The 16,944-nt window shown below is 44.6% G+C and overlaps 1 protein-coding gene across 2 annotated transcripts in view; it reads left to right on the forward strand.

Annotated features, from left to right (window-relative positions):
* TUBGCP5 (tubulin gamma complex component 5) overlaps nucleotides 1-16,944 on the forward strand; it is a 103,550-nt gene that overhangs the window by 8,275 nt on the left and 78,331 nt on the right. The window contains exons 1-3 of one of the 2 annotated variants that reach the window (XM_088463347.1): nucleotides 258-530; nucleotides 3,936-3,989; nucleotides 4,862-4,970. In XM_088463347.1, coding sequence (XP_088319473.1) covers nucleotides 394-530; nucleotides 3,936-3,989; nucleotides 4,862-4,970 — 300 coding nt within the window. In that variant the 5' untranslated portion in view covers nucleotides 258-393. Of the gene's footprint in view, nucleotides 1-257; nucleotides 531-3,935; nucleotides 3,990-4,861; nucleotides 4,971-16,944 lie in introns of those variants that run through there. The other variant, XM_088463348.1, reaches the window with a different exon arrangement.

Raw genomic sequence — 16,944 nt, forward strand, 5'->3', positions numbered from 1 at the left:
GAGGGATGTCTAGAAAATGTATCCCTGCAAAGGCTGCAGGATACGATACCTGCTGTGAGGTACTTACTGACTGTACATGCAGCTGCCTAATACAACATTCCGTAGTCTACTCGTCTCTGCACGTTCAAGTCAAGATTCAATTTCAACAGTCACTTTCTCTGCCAGCAGATGGCGCTACAGAATCAGACTTCCATCGGGTCGGTGTGACATAAACACAGCCACTTCCGCTCTCTATTTCCCGTGCGCGCGAACGCTTAGTAAAGATCGTTTTCCCTCCAGCAGAGATGGAGTTAAGTTGTAGCCGCGCCGTGATTGGCTCATAGCGACGTCCAATCCCCAGTGAGGAGACGGTTGCTGTCTGGGTATCTGTGCTGTGCCGGCGCTGGGCGGGCTATGGCGGCGCACTGGACCCGCTTTGAGAAGGAGCAGGAGGCGGATATTAGGACGTTGATCTCCTGTGTGAGCGGCCTGCATGATGAGAGCGGCAGCAACTACCAGCTGGCGCTGCAGTACGCCTGCTCCAACTTCAGGTCTGTGCTTGCACCGGCTTCTAGCTTCTGTGCCAGCAGAACTACAAGTCGCAGCGTAACCTGCCAACTTCTGCCAAACCATCAGCGATCCTAGGCATGCTGGGATCGCTGGTGGTTTCCAGGCTATTGGTGCGTACACACTGGGCGATTAAAGTGGACGACTGAACGATAACGATATCGTTATCGTTCAGTCGTCCACTTTATCGTCCATTTTTAACACAAAAAAGATGAACGATGACGACGCGCGTTCCCGCGGGTCGTTCGTCATCCTCGTTCATCGGGCTGACATGCAGGCCAACCTGACGACCTCGTCAGGTTGCTGCATGTCAGGGAATGGGTGAGAGAGCCCGGCGCTGAACGATATCGCTAATGATATCGTTCAGCGGCTGTGCTCAATGTCATGAACGACATTGAGCACAGCCTGCCGGGGACACACTGGACGATATCGCTCAGGGAGCATATCGTCTAGTGTGTACGTACCTTAAGTTTACTAATGCTGCATACACACTGTCAGATTTTCTTAAAGATACACATGGTTGGATTTTCTTAAAGATATGAACGATAACGATTGTAAAAATTGTTCAATTGTTCATATCGTTGACATGTTGGGCATGCATCGACCAATGATGAGGTGCGTGCCTGCATGTCAGATAAAGACATCTGACATTGACTGTGTTTGCAGTAATGGAGCGTACACACGGTCAGATGTGTCAGATGAACGATTTGACCAACGATTTGAACTATGAACGATTTTTGACTGTATTAATGGAGTGTACACACGGTCAGATTTGTCAGACTTGTCAGATTTATCAGATGAACGATTGAACGATTTGAACGATTTTACCAAAGTTTTGAACGATTGAACGATTTTTGACTGCATTAAAATGAATGGAATCGTCCAAGTCTGACTGCAAACCCATCAGATGTCAGATATCGTTATCTGACAAACGGGAATGCGCATCGTTGATCGTCCATCGTTCAGGCATGTCAGATATGAACGATTTTCCTTCAGATATGAACGACTGAACGATTTTTAAATCGTTATCGTTCATATCTGAAGGAAAAATCTGATCGTGTGTATGCACCATAAAGTGACTGAAATCGTCCAAATCTGACTGCAAACACATCAGATGTCAGATATCGTTATCTGACCATCGGGAACGCGCATCGTTCATCGTTCAGACATGTCAGATTTTCCTTCAGATATGAACGATTTTTTAAATCGTTATCGTTCAGATCTGAAGAAAAATCTGACCGTGTGTATGCACCATAAGATTTGAACGATTTCATTCATTTTGAATAATGTCAGAAATTGTTAATCGTTTATCATTGATGAAATCGTTGAAAAAATCTTTCAATCGTTATCGTTCAACGAAATCGATGATCTGACAAATCTGACCGTGTGTATGCACCATTACATCTGTTTTACTTTCCTATCTCCTGTCACTGCTCATAGGGGAGAATTTAATCGTTTTTGGGCGCCCGATCGCCTGTCTATGCTGCATACACGACTTGAACAACCATAGATATCACTGACGGGGTGATTAGTCATTTCAGCTTTTTGTGCATGTTGCCTCCAAATATATTTATTTCAGATGTGTAAAGCGACTAAACCGATCTAAAGTCCTGCTTAGCGTGGCCAAATGAGGTACTTTTATCTGGCTTCTACTCACCACCCCAGGAGGCAGCGAGCAGAAATCATGCATTTGCGTCTGTCGACAGAAACAATTGAATAGCTCCAATGAGCAGGCACGGGCAAAAATAAATTCCCCTCACAGTGTGATACAGCAATCTATATATGGAATGGGTATGTAATGCTGGCTGTCAGACTTACCTCGTTCAGGCTGGCGTTCTGGCGTCAGGATTGAGATAGGCATTGGTATCTTAAGTTCCTTGTCTGGATTCCTCTGCCGCCGGTCTCATAACTACATCCCCCTATATATGTGACATTTAGATAGGTTATAGCCATTAATGGGGCTCAGGAATGGCACAAAGTAAACTTGGGGTTTTGGTATGTTTTGATGACCATCACAATGATGACAGTCATTATATAGACATTATAATGTAGACGGGTACAAAATGCCAATGTACAATTTTTAAGCCCAACTCTAACCATAAAATTTCTCTTGTTGACATTTTTACATTGTCAACATTATGGTGTCGACCTTATTACTGTCAAAATTGTGACTTGTCAACAAAATGGCTACATCCCAAGTAAACAGTAAAGTGACAGAGTGGCTGACATTGCAATGCAGGTGTCACTTCGTTGGCCGTTCGCCTTAGGGACATTGAACTGGAATGGTTCCAATTTACAAAACAGTGTATACACTAAACGTACATTTAATTATTTAGGATTCTGTTCAACTCATTTGTTGAATTATTTTTTTAAAGCTGGTATTTAATTAAAGGTGGTTTGTACCTTTTCTATCTATCTGCATTTCAATCATATCATTCTGCTGTAACATAATAGCGCTTTGCAATGTACAGAGGTCACCAGAACATGATCTTTGCATTTAACTTTGGTCACTACAATATGGGTTTGCAGTGAAGTAAAGATAATAAATGTAGTCACCATTCAGTGTTCTCCCCAGGCTGTTGTTTGTGTGTGCACCACCCGGTAAGAAACAGCCTACCACCTGGCACTTCTAGAGCCTGCAAGTGGGGACAGTATCTGGGAGCTGTATAAAAAGGACCAGATCCTACAGACTTTGCAGCTTTTTCATAATCAGACGACTGGGCCTCTAATAAGAAGAGTATAATTAATATATAAAATGTTAATTCAGGTTTTTAAATCATTATAAGGTCAGGATTTAAAAATGTTATTATTGCTATTATTAAGACTCCCACCCGGCTATTTCTTGATGCCACCTGGCTGGAAACATTTTCTGGGGAGAACACTGCCATTTGTTTACAAGATTTTACAATTTAATATGAAACAAGGCTATGATACTTAATGCTGAAGTGCATGTTTTGAGCCCTGGGCTAAAAGCCGGTACACACTAGATGAAGTAGTGTGTACCGACCTCATAAGCGATGGCTCCCGGCAAGGTGCCGGCATTAGCAACTGCATTCACACTTGCTGATGCCGCCAGCTACGGCAGGGGCCATCCAGTCAGCAGCGTGGGCCCTTGCTAACGATGTCGCCCGGGAGCGCGCATCCTCAGTGACATTGAGGGTACACACTAGACGATGTGCCCGATATGTCGCCCGATCCGGGCAAACAACCTATGAATGTACAGTATAGTGTGTAGAATTTTACCTCCTCAGGATTATTGATGGACAAGCCACACATAGTAGTGCTGTATTTTGCATAGCTATCCTGAATTGTAGCATATAAGGGTTTTGAACCACTACTGCATGATGTTTCTTTTCTCATCTGTCAAATTCTAACTTCATAATTTGTAGATTTCATCGGTATCTTGATGTTAGCAGTCACCAAATTCACAGGACACTGGATGGGTAAGTTTTTTTTTGTTTCATAATCATTTTTAATGTACAGATTAAGGGCCATATTCAATTAGAATCCATTTTTACTTATCCCCATATTCAATTTCAAAGACTTTTTGCAGGTGCGAAAAGTCTTTGTAAAAATATGGGTATAAGTTTTCACTACTGCATAGGTGGCGAAAAAAAGTGCAGAATTGGGCTTTTGGGGTGTAGAATTAAAAAAAGCACCCTGGAGCCTTTGGAATGTCCCCTTACAGTAATCTGTGTCAACATTTTTTTTAAAAATAAGCATAGGACACCCCCCCCCCCCCAAAAAAGTGGATTCATTTTGAGGGCGAAAAAAAAAAAAGTTGGTGGACAAACTTAAAAACTAGCAAACTTGACTCAGGGGGTGGGGGTGGGGGTCCCCAAGTATGCGGCAGGAGTTTTCTAGAATGCGGGTGATTGTTATAAGAGTTTTTAAAAATCATTTTAGGGACTTAAAAATATGCTTGCACCCATTTTCATGTACTAGTTATTTTCTCAAAAAATAATGCTAAATGCTATTCTTCACCACTTCTTCAAAGACGCATTAATGCACCTGCCGCGGCTGTTTAAAAACCCCAATTACCTTCAGCAGGCCAAATCGGGGGTACCCATAGTGAACCCCCATGTCAGACCATCTTTTGGGGGTGACAGGCTGATTTCCCCCAAAGTGACAAGACTTTCCGATACCTTTCCGCCCGGTCCCGTCTTCGCCGATTCCTGATTGAATACGGGGATATCCCCTTGAAAAACGGCGATGATGGCGAAAAGTCTGACCTCAGACTTTTCGCCTCTAATTGAATATGCCCCCAAATATGTTATTCATGAAGTCTAAAAAAAATTTGCCTTTTTATTCCCAGAATCTATGAAAAGTTGATGATCCATTCAGACCTAAATAAAGCTGAGAGCTGGAAGAGGCTAACAGGGGAGTTTTTGAGTCTTCCTCTGTCAAACACTGAGGGGACAAAGGTGTGTCATATTGTACTGCTTTCTCTCATATTGGTGATGACACTGAGGGGACAAAGGTGTGTCATATTGTACTGCTTTCTCTCATATTGGTGATGATACTGAGGGGACAAAGGTGTGTCATATTGTACTGCTTTCTCTCATATTGGTGATGACACTGAGGGGACAAAGGTGTCATATTGTACTGCTTTCTCTCATATTGGTGAATGACACTGAGGGGACAAAGGTGTGTCATATTGTACTGCTTTCTCTCATATTGGTGATGACACTGAGGGGATAAAGGTGTGTCATATTGTACTGCTTTCTCTCATATTGGTGAATGACACTGAGGGGACAAAGGTGTGTCATATTGTACTGCTTTCTCTCATATTGGTGAATGACACTGAGGGGACAAAGGTGTGTCATATTGTACTGCCTTCTCTCTTATTGGTGAATGACACTGAGGGGACAAAGGTGTGTCATATTGTCCTGCCTTCTCTCTTATTGGTGAATGACACTGAGGGGACAAAGGTGTGTCATATTGTACTGCTTTCTCTCATATTGGTGATGACACTGAGGGGACAAAGGTGTGTCATATTGTACTGCTTTCTCTCATATTGGTGATGACACTGAGGGGATAAAGGTGTGTCATATTGTACTGCTTTCTCTCATATTGGTGATGACACTGAGGGGACAAAGGTGTCATATTGTACTGCTTTCTCTCATATTGGTGAATGACACTGAGGGGACAAAGGTGTGTCATATTGTACTGCTTTCTCTCATATTGGTGATGACACTGAGGGGATAAAGGTGTGTCATATTGTACTGCTTTCTCTCATATTGGTGATGACACTGAGGGGACAAAGGTGTGTCATATTGTACTGCTTTCTCTCATATTGGTGATGATACTGAGGGGACAAAGGTGTGTCATATTGTCCTGCCTTCTCTCTTATTGGTGAATGACACTGAGGGGACAAAGGTGTGTCATATTGTACTGCTTTCTCTCATATTGGTGATGATACTGAGGGGACAAAGGTGTGTCATATTGTCCTGCCTTCTCTCTTATTGGTGAATGACACTGAGGGGACAAAGGTGTGTCATATTGTACTGCTTTCTCTCATATTGGTGAATGACACTGAGGGGACAAAGGTGTGTCATATTGTACTGCTTTCTCTCATATTGGTGATGACACTGAGGGGATAAAGGTGTGTCATATTGTACTGCTTTCTCTCATATTGGTGATGACACTGAGGGGACAAAGGTGTCATATTGTACTGCTTTCTCTCATATTGGTGAATGACACTGAGGGGACAAAGGTGTGTCATATTGTACTGCTTTCTCTCATATTGGTGATGACACTGAGGGGATAAAGGTGTCATATTGTACTGCTTTCTCTCATATTGGTGATGACACTGAGGGGACAAAGGTGTGTCATATTGTACTGCTTTCTCTCATATTGGTGATGATACTGAGGGGACAAAGGTGTGTCATATTGTCCTGCCTTCTCTCTTATTGGTGAATGACACTGAGGGGACAAAGGTGTGTCATATTGTACTGCTTTCTCTCATATTGGTGATGATACTGAGGGGACAAAGGTGTGTCATATTGTCCTGCCTTCTCTCTTATTGGTGAATGACACTGAGGGGACAAAGGTGTGTCATATTGTACTGCTTTCTCTCATATTGGTGATGACACCGAGGGGACAAAGGTGTGTCATATTGTACTGCTTTCTCTCTTATTGGTGAATGACACTGAGGGGACAAAGGTGTGTCATATTGTACTGCTTTCTCTCATATTGGTGATGACACTGAGGGGACAAAGGTGTGTCATATTGTACTGCTTTCTCTCATATTGGTGAATGACACTGAGGGGACAAAGGTGTGTCATATTGTACTGCTTTCTCTCATATTGGTGAATGACACTGAGGGGACAAAGGTGTGTCATATTGTACTGCTTTCTCTCATATTGGTGATGATACTGAGGGGACAAAGGTGTGTCATATTGTACTGCTTTCTCTCATATTGGTGAATGACACTGAGGGGGACAAAGGTGTGTCATATTGTACTGCTTTCTCTCATATTGGTGATGACACTGAGGGGACAAAGGTGTGTCATATTGTACTGCTTTCTCTCATATTGGTGATGACACTGAGGGGACAAAGGTGTGTCATATTGTACTGCTTTCTCTCATATTGGTGATGACACTGAGGGGACAAAGGTGTGTCATATTGTACTGCTTTCTCTCATATTGGTGATGACACTGAGGGGATAAAGGTGTGTCATATTGTACTGCTTTCTCTCATATTGGTGATGACACTGAGGGGACAAAGGTGTGTCATATTGTACTGCTTTCTCTCATATTGGTGATGATACTGAGGGGACAAAGGTGTGTCATATTGTCCTGCCTTCTCTCTTATTGGTGAATGACACTGAGGGGACAAAGGTGTGTCATATTGTACTGCTTTCTCTCATATTGGTGATGATACTGAGGGGACAAAGGTGTGTCATATTGTCCTGCCTTCTCTCTTATTGGTGAATGACACTGAGGGGACAAAGGTGTGTCATATTGTACTGCTTTCTCTCATATTGGTGATGACACTGAGGGGACAAAGGTGTGTCATATTGTACTGCTTTCTCTCTTATTGGTGAATGACACTGAGGGGACAAAGGTGTGTCATATTGTACTGCTTTCTCTCATATTGGTGATGACACTGAGGGGACAAAGGTGTGTCATATTGTACTGCTTTCTCTCATATTGGTGAATGACACTGAGGGGACAAAGGTGTGTCATATTGTACTGCTTTCTCTCATATTGGTGAATGACACTGAGGGGACAAAGGTGTGTCATATTGTACTGCTTTCTCTCATATTGGTGATGATACTGAGGGGACAAAGGTGTGTCATATTGTACTGCTTTCTCTCATATTGGTGAATGACACTGAGGGGGACAAAGGTGTGTCATATTGTACTGCTTTCTCTCATATTGGTGATGACACTGAGGGGACAAAGGTGTGTCATATTGTACTGCTTTCTCTCATATTGGTGATGACACTGAGGGGACAAAGGTGTGTCATATTGTACTGCTTTCTCTCATATTGGTGATGACACTGAGGGGACAAAGGTGTGTCATATTGTACTGCTTTCTCTCATATTGGTGATGACACTGAGGGGACAAAGGTGTGTCATATTGTACTGCTTTCTCTCATATTGGTGATGACACTGAGGGGACAAAGGTGTGTCATATTGTACTGCTTTCTCTCATATTGGTGAATGACACTGAGGGGGACAAAGGTGTGTCATATTGTACTGCTTTCTCTCATATTGGTGATGACACTGAGGGGACAAAGGTGTGTCATATTGTACTGCTTTCTCTCATATTGGTGAATGACACTGAGGGGGACAAAGGTGTGTCATATTGTACTGCTTTCTCTCATATTGGTGATGACACTGAGGGGACAAAGGTGTGTCATATTGTACTGCTTTCTCTCATATTGGTGATGACACTGAGGGGACAAAGGTGTGTCATATTGTACTGCTTTCTCTCATATTGGTGATGACACTGAGGGGACAAAGGTGTGTCATATTGTACTGCTTTCTCTCATATTGGTGATGACACTGAGGGGACAAAGGTGTGTCATATTGTACTGCTTTCTCTCATATTGGTGATGACACTGAGGGGACAAAGGTGTGTCATATTGTACTGCTTTCTCTCATATTGGTGAATGACACTGAGGGGGACAAAGGTGTGTCATATTGTACTGCTTTCTCTCATATTGGTGATGACACTGAGGGGACAAAGGTGTGTCATATTGTCCTGCTTTCTCTCATATTGGTGAATGACACTGAGGGGACAAAGGTGTGTCATATTGTACTGCTTTCTCTCTTATTGGTGAATGACACTGAGGGGACAAAGGTGTGTCATATTGTACTGCTTTCTCTCATATTGGTGATGACACTGAGGGGACAAAGGTGTGTCATATTGTACTGCTTTCTCTCATATTGGTGATGACACTGAGGGGACAAAGGTGTGTCATATTGTACTGCTTTCTCTCTTATTGGTGAATGACACTGAGGGGGACAAAGGTGTGTCATATTGTACTGCTTTCTCTCATATTGGTGATGACACTGAGGGGACAAAGGTGTGTCATATTGTACTGCTTTCTCTCTTATTGGTGAATGACACTGAGGGGACAAAGGTGTGTCATATTGTACTGCTTTCTCTCATATTGGTGATGACACTGAGGGGACAAAGGTGTGTCATATTGTACTGCTTTCTCTCTTATTGGTGAATGACACTGAGGGGACAAAGGTGTGTCATATTGTACTGCTTTCTCTCATATTGGTGATGACACTGAGGGGACAAAGGTGTGTCATATTGTACTGCTTTCTCTCATATTGGTGATGACACTGAGGGGACAAAGGTGTGTCATATTGTACTGCTTTCTCTCATATTGGTGAATGACACTGAGGGGGACAAAGGTGTGTCATATTGTACTGCTTTCTCTCATATTGGTGATGACACTGAGGGGACAAAGGTGTGTCATATTGTACTGCTTTCTCTCTTATTGGTGAATGACACTGAGGGGACAAAGGTGTGTCATATTGTACTGCTTTCTCTCATATTGGTGATGACACTGAGGGGACAAAGGTGTGTCATATTGTACTGCTTTCTCTCATATTGGTGATGACACTGAGGGGACAAAGGTGTGTCATATTGTACTGCTTTCTCTCATATTGGTGAATGACACTGAGGGGACAAAGGTGTGTCATATTGTACTGCCTTCTCTCATATTGGTGATGACACTGAGGGGACAAAGGTGTGTCATATTGTACTGCTTTCTCTCATATTGGTGAATGACACTGAGGGGACAAAGGTGTGTCATATTGTACTGCCTTCTCTCTTATTGGTGAATGACACTGAGGGGACAAAGGTGTGTCATATTGTCCTGCCTTCTCTCTTATTGGTGAATGACACTGAGGGGGACAAAGGTGTGTCATATTGTACTGCTTTCTCTCTTATTGGTGAATGACACTGAGGGGACAAAGGTGTGTCATATTGTACTGCTTTCTCTCATATTGGTGAATGACACTGAGGGGACAAAGGTGTGTCATATTGTACTGCTTTCTCTCATATTGGTGAATGACACTGAGGGGACAAAGGTGTGTCATATTGTACTGCTTTCTCTCATATTGGTGAATGTCACTGAGGGGGACAAAGGTGTGTCATATTGTACTGCTTTCTCTCATATTGGTGATGACACTGAGGGGACAAAGGTGTGCCATATTGTACTGCCTTCTCTCTTATTGGTGAATGACACTGAGGGGACAAAGGTGTGTCATATTGTACTGCCTTCTCTCTTATTGGTGAATGACACTGAGGGGACAAAGGTGTGTCATATTGTACTGCCTTCTCTCATATTGGTGATGATACTGAGGGGACAAAGGTGTGTCATATTGTACTGCCTTCTCTCTTATTGGTGAATGACACTGAGGGGACAAAGGTGTGTCATATTGTACTGCCTTCTCTCTTATTGGTGAATGACACTGAGGGGACAAAGGTGTGTCATATTGTACTGCCTTCTCTCTTATTGGTGAATGACACTGAGGGGACAAAGGTGTGTCATATTGTACTGCCTTCTCTCATATTGGTGATGATACTGAGGGGACAAAGGTGTGTCATATTGTACTGCCTTCTCTCTTATTGGTGAATGACACTGAGGGGACAAAGGTGTGTCATATTGTACTGCCTTCTCTCTTATTGGTGAATGACACTGAGGGGACAAAGGTGTGTCATATTGTACTGCCTTCTCTCTTATTGGTGAATGACACTGAGGGGACAAAGGTGTGTCATATTGTACTGCCTTCTCTCTTATTGGTGAATGACACTGAGGGGGAAAAAGGTGTGTCATATTGTACTGCCTTCTCTCTTATTGGTGAATGACACTGAGGGGGACAAAGGTGTGTCATATTGTACTGCCTTCTCTCATATTGGTGAATGTCACTGAGGGGACAAAGGTGTCATATTGTACTGCTTTCTCTCATATTGGTGATGACACTGAGGGGACAAAGGTGTGCCATAACGTACTGCCTTCTCACTTTCATTCACCAATAAGAGAGAACATCAAATGGGTTTTCTCCTTCATCCACTAGGGGACACTGGAGTTCAAGACAGTGGGGTATAGACGGTGGTAGAGTAGAGCCTGGCACTTTAAATAATTTAGAAGTGTGACTGGCTCCTCCCCCTCTATGCCCCATCAGCCCCAGTTTTTAGAATGTGCCCGAGAGAGCCGGTCGCACATCAGGCTGTCTCCAGCCTTTCCATAATTTAAACAAGCATTGAGGACAGGCAGGCTGCTTGCTGTGGGAGCCGCCGGGAGGGCACCACACGGCTACTGCAGCCTGTGTCCGGTAATCCTGAGGAGGGGGCACAATCATGGAGTCATCGGACCCTGCGTGGACCCGCCACTGCTGACATCGGCATGTGTCCGGGTTCCTCGCTGCCCCCTCAGCCCAGCATCCCGGCCGCAGCAGCCTGTAAGTATAACCACTGCTCCTGATTAGCAGGAGCAGTGGTTGTAAAAAGCTGGGCTCAGTGACAATTGCGCTGTCACTGTTAGGAGAGACCCAACCCTCCCCCCTGCACCACTTCTCCCTGACCTCCGAAGTTAGGCATCCCGGTGAGAACACCGGAGCAAGCGGGGGGCGTAGGTTTATTGGCGCGTCATGCATACTAGCGGCGCCATCTGTGGTCGGGCTCTCCCTCAACTGCCGCGTGCACACGGCTGTCAGGGGCTGCCATAATAGCGCTCCCCTAGTAAAGAGCTTTTAAGCAGCGCTGTTCTCTAGCACCGGCGCTGGCTTTCGGGGGGTCTGTAATGCGGGCTGCCTAAATTAAGTCCCGCAGTATACAGCCTCTATTGCAGCTCCTTACAGAGCAGTCAAAGGTCGGCACTAGTGCCGGGGCTCCGTTCCCGGCAGTGAAGGGGCGGGGCTTATGTCCGACGGCCATTGCAGCGCCCTAGAGAGCAACAGGCGCCGCCCTTCTCCACCTATCTGCCGTAGTGGCCACACGCTTCAGCGCATGAGATGCAGGGAGAGGTCTGGGACCCTGAAGTGGCTGCTCCGCGGGAGGCTCAGTGATGATTGCAGCGCGGACCAGTGCCTGCCAGATCACCCCCGCTTCCCTCTTAAGGGCAGTGGTAAACACCTGTGTACACACAGTTTAGTTAGTTTACACCTGCTGCAGTCCAGCTATTTGCTGCACCCACCCACACGCAGTTGCGCATGCTAAGTAATTCAGAGGGTGCACTATAACTCCGCTTGTGCAGTTCTGTTGGGGGGCGGTGCTAGTCAGGTGGAATATATATTTATGCTACACAGTTCGGCCACTATCAGGCTTCCCGCTTCATAGGGAAAGCTTTATACAGCCTCCGATTCAGCAGAGCCCGCCGCAGCTGAACCTGGCTGTGTTCGGGTCCCCCGACCCTCCCAGAGTCAGTGGGGCCAGCCGCAACTGAACCCCGCTGGGTCCAGGTCTCCTGTCCTGCCCAGCACCTTAGCTGCATATTGCTTACCTCTCTTGTTTAGTAGAGGAGGTGTTACTTAACGGGGTTGTGACAGGCGGTGCTTCCGCACTCACTCTGGTAACTACGCACAGCTCTCCTATTATAAGAGGAGACACCGTGGCCCCCACCCCCTTTTGCTCACAAGAACAGCCTGTGCAACCATAGTGTACAGCTGGCAAGTCCCCAGTAGGGCTTTCCTTTAGTTATATAAGGAAAGGGACCTGTGTTTGGTGCGGCCTGCATTCCAGCGACGCCATAGTTTTCCGGTCTCCTCTCACATGGAGGCGAGTTCTGCATTGTAGCTAGTGGCTCTGGGTAATTGTATTCTACATGAACACGCCTGATCTCGTCTGATAGTACTTGGATCCAAATGCACATGAAAGCTTTGTGCGGACTGGACATAGTCCCGCCGTTTTGCAGCGCTGGGTATTAACCCCTGTCAGGCTTTCACTTGGTTCTATAGCAAGGGGCGCCTAGCTTAATCTAATTGCCTGACTTCCGGACTTGCTCTCCGGTTAGCGCGCACTCCGCGCCCGGAAGGAGCCTGAATAGCAACCAGCTAATGCAGTGGACTGGTGAGCAATACACAGTGGGTTCTAGTCCCATCTATGAAATATTTATCATAGCCTGTGAAGGCTACCTCATGGTGCACTAGTTACCCTGCCTAAATGAACATGCATATACGCTAAATTATAGGCTGGTTTTAAAAACTTCCAGTTCTCACCATCTTTCTGTGCTTCCCTTAAAAGGTATGCATATGTGCATCTATATAGATTTATATCTTATGTGCTCCCTTGGCAGCACACACAAGGATAAGTTAGTGACGCACTGCCAGGGAGGTGGTTACCGGTATCAGATACCAGTCTGGGACAGCGCGCTACAAAAATATCCTGCCCCAACGCTGTAGCAGAATGATGGCCACACACGGCACATGAGCCGTAAGGCACATGTATGTGTATATATATTTGTATTTTATACTAAGCCCTGCCTTAGAACATATACATGTCTGGAGTGAATTTTGTCCTGGGGCTCAGTTCCTTCCATGGCTCTACTATGATTCATGTTTTAGTTTAAAAAAAATAAAAAAAAATTGTCTCCTACTAATCTTGTATGTAGGTACGCATATGTGGATATCACTTTTTATCCTTACCATAAGAACAAGGGTAGGATCTGTTCTGATCAGTTTTATGTCTGATACCTAGCATGCTGCAACTGGAGGCTTGACTCTCCTGAAGCGGTAGTTGGTACAAAACTCCACTTTACACTATCTCACCCTAGGGATTTGGTTGTGTTTTATATATATATATATATATATATATATATATATATATATATATATATATATATATATATATATGATGCCTATACTTCCACAATCATTAGGTTACCTATAACTCCACGGATGGGAAGCCGCCTGGGAATTACAGAAACTGTAGGCTTTATCAATTCATATTAAATAGTGGCTCTATAAACTAGAGTCATGTTCTGCAGCTTACATAGTGATAGTCACAATTCCCTAAGGCATTGCTTCTAGTATGGACCCTATACATGACTGGGGCCTTCTTGTGTGTCCACACATGTATATAAAGATATGTGCTTACACCCTCCTGGGGTGTTAGTTCTGTTCCCGTCAGTCTTTATCTACGGCGCCCCTTTTCGGGGGACCTTATTATTATTATTATTATTATTATTATTATTTACAACTACACTCCAGTAGCGCACTTGGTAGCAAACATACACCAAAAATGCAGGACATATATATGGCATTCTGATCTCCTGGTGCAGGAGCCTGACAAGTGAACTTACTATGTTGGCACTAACTCTTCCTTTCAAAGAGATTGCCTTCTCATGCAATTATGTTTGTCGGTGTGTACGTGGGTGTGTGTATGTGTGTGTGTGGATATATATATATATATATATATATATATCTATATAATTTATAACTATTCCTTGTATGAATATTTACTAAGATATGTCCCTTCTTTACTTGGGATAACTAACACATTCTATGTCTATGTACAGGTACCCTTCTCAGTATCGATTCTGGTACTCCATATTATTGTCTTGTCGCATATCTCAATAAAAGGAGTCTCTAAAGGGCCCCTAGGTACATTTCTATCTGTACATAGAGAATCCAGGTTCTATTCCATCCTCAGGGCTTAATTAATTAAATTACATGAAGGCCTATGGCCACCCGCTGATATAGGCAGGGTCAGGCCTGGGTTGTATTAGATTGGTGGGCGTAATACACTTCACCGTTATAAGTGTTAATGTAAGGATACTTACACTAGCAGACTGTTTTTGGGGTATATGTATAATCTCTATATGGATACACATCCCTAATGGAACATGCTCAGGTATAGAGTCCTGTTGTACGACCTTCTTGTCTCCACTAACGTTTTGCTAGTTTCTACAGTATTTTCTACTGCACATCTCCAGACTGAAGTCCGTGCTGTAGAGCATTGGTCTCAGCCCATTGAAGCTACTCTATACCTAACGTGGCAGGTTACTGTGTGATGGAAAAGGTCAGTGACATTCTACATAGCGTCCAGAAAGCTTCTGGTCGCTCACAGGTAAGAGCTTACTAATGCCTCGGAAGATGCTCCTATTTCATGCAACCTGACATACATAGCGTTATTCTCCCTTCCGCACCCTAGCTGCTGTCCTAGCAGCCATCCACTATTTTAATCAGGTGGCTCTACACTTTAGAGTTTTCCTGGTGTGTGGGTGCATAGTTCCAACATTGAGATTAGTGACACTATTCTACTGAAATCTGTTGGGGTTATGGACTGAAGCGCATCTCTGGGCTAGTGCACATCTTTACATTACAGTGTGACAGTCACTATGTTCTATGCAGGGGGCCTGGTTGGTTGGTTTTCCTGTTCAGTATCTGTTGAGATTTTCAGCACACTGACAGATGCCTGACGGGTACCTTCATAGTTGTCCTAGTGCTCTAGCCTTGCTGTATGGGACGCTTCCCTATATTGGTAGCACTCCCTGGGTGGCTATTGCATCCATGCTCTTTTACCGCTAGGGTATCCTGGTTGTTTTTTTACTATGTTCGGGCCAGCAGTTGCTACTGACCACGCACTTCCATCATGTTGGAAGTTGTTTGGAGTTTGTGGCTGTGGTTTTCTTTTCAGCTGCAGGGTTTCAGTGTCTGTTTTCTCCCTCTGTTCTCAGAATGGGTTGTTCTGCTGTCTGACCCTCTGAAAGGAATTGTAGTCTCAATCCTCTCGAATCCGCCTCATGTCCAGTGGGATCTCTACTTGTTGGAGACTTCTATGGTCTAACCCTTCCGCTGGTTAACAACCTTGTAGTAGTTGGACATCTAGGATGGTTCAGGGTGACTGTTCGGTCTTGCCTTTTGCCTCCCTGCATACTCTTTGTTGGAGTTTGTGGACAGGATCAGCTCTGTATCTGTAGATTGGTATCGTTATACTTCCATCTATATGATTTAAGTCCAGCAGTACTGGGATTCTGCTATCTGCGACTGTTTTCTCGAGTTTTGTTCTTGTGTTCCTGCCCTTCTCCTATGGATTCTGGTTGGGGTTCTCTGCTCCCTGCGCTCTGGCTTGGTCTGTTTCAGCTGAGCTTGCAGTGTTCTGATGCCTCTCATCTGCGGGTGTTCTCTGGCTAGTCGTTTTTTTTTTTTTTTCCCACTCGATTTACGCAGTAGGTTTTGGAATTTCTGTGACTGTTCAGCAAGGAGTTCTCATTGTCTCCTGGCTCTACGGCACTTGATCCTCAGCTCTTGCCTTTCCATTGGGCCTCCGTTTCTGGGCGGTCCCGGCTTCGGTTTGGCAGAAGGGTCAACAAGTTCTCCGCGCTTCCCACCCGGGAGGTTGGCTTTGGGACGTCCCCACTGTCTTGAACTCCAGTGTCCCCTAGTGGATGAAGGAGAAAACAGGATTTTGGTACTTACCGATAAATCCCTTTCTCCGATTCCACAGGGGACACTGGACGCCCGCCCAGCGCTGCGTACTTGCCGTTTTGTTTGGTCCTTATATGGTTGTGTGACTACATGTGTTCCATGCAGTGGGTTCCTGTGTTCTCCTTCAGTCGGTCTTGTTCCGTTCTGTGGTCTTCTCCTTCTCCTCATATTCCTTTTGTCTTCCGTCTCCTCTCGGGCTCAGTTCTTAAACTGGGGCTGATGGGGCATAGAGGGGGAGGAGCCAGTCACACTTCTAAATTATTTAAAGTGCCAGGCTCTACTCTACCACCGTCTATACCCCACTGTCTTGAACTCCAGTGTCCCCTGTGGAATCGGAGAAAGGAATTTATCGGTAAGTACCAAAATCCTGTTTTCTGCTGCATTAAAATGGGAAATTACTATTTAGGCAATTAACAATACTGTGGGTCAGTGTTTCCCATACTCATTCCTCAGGCAGCCCTAACAGTGCATGTTTTCCAGGTATCCTCACAGAATCACAA

Source organism: Taudactylus pleione, unplaced genomic scaffold (genome assembly GCF_031769625.1).
Source record: "Taudactylus pleione unplaced genomic scaffold, aTauple2 ptg001346l, whole genome shotgun sequence".
NCBI classification, from domain to species: Eukaryota; Metazoa; Chordata; class Amphibia; order Anura; family Myobatrachidae; genus Taudactylus; species Taudactylus pleione.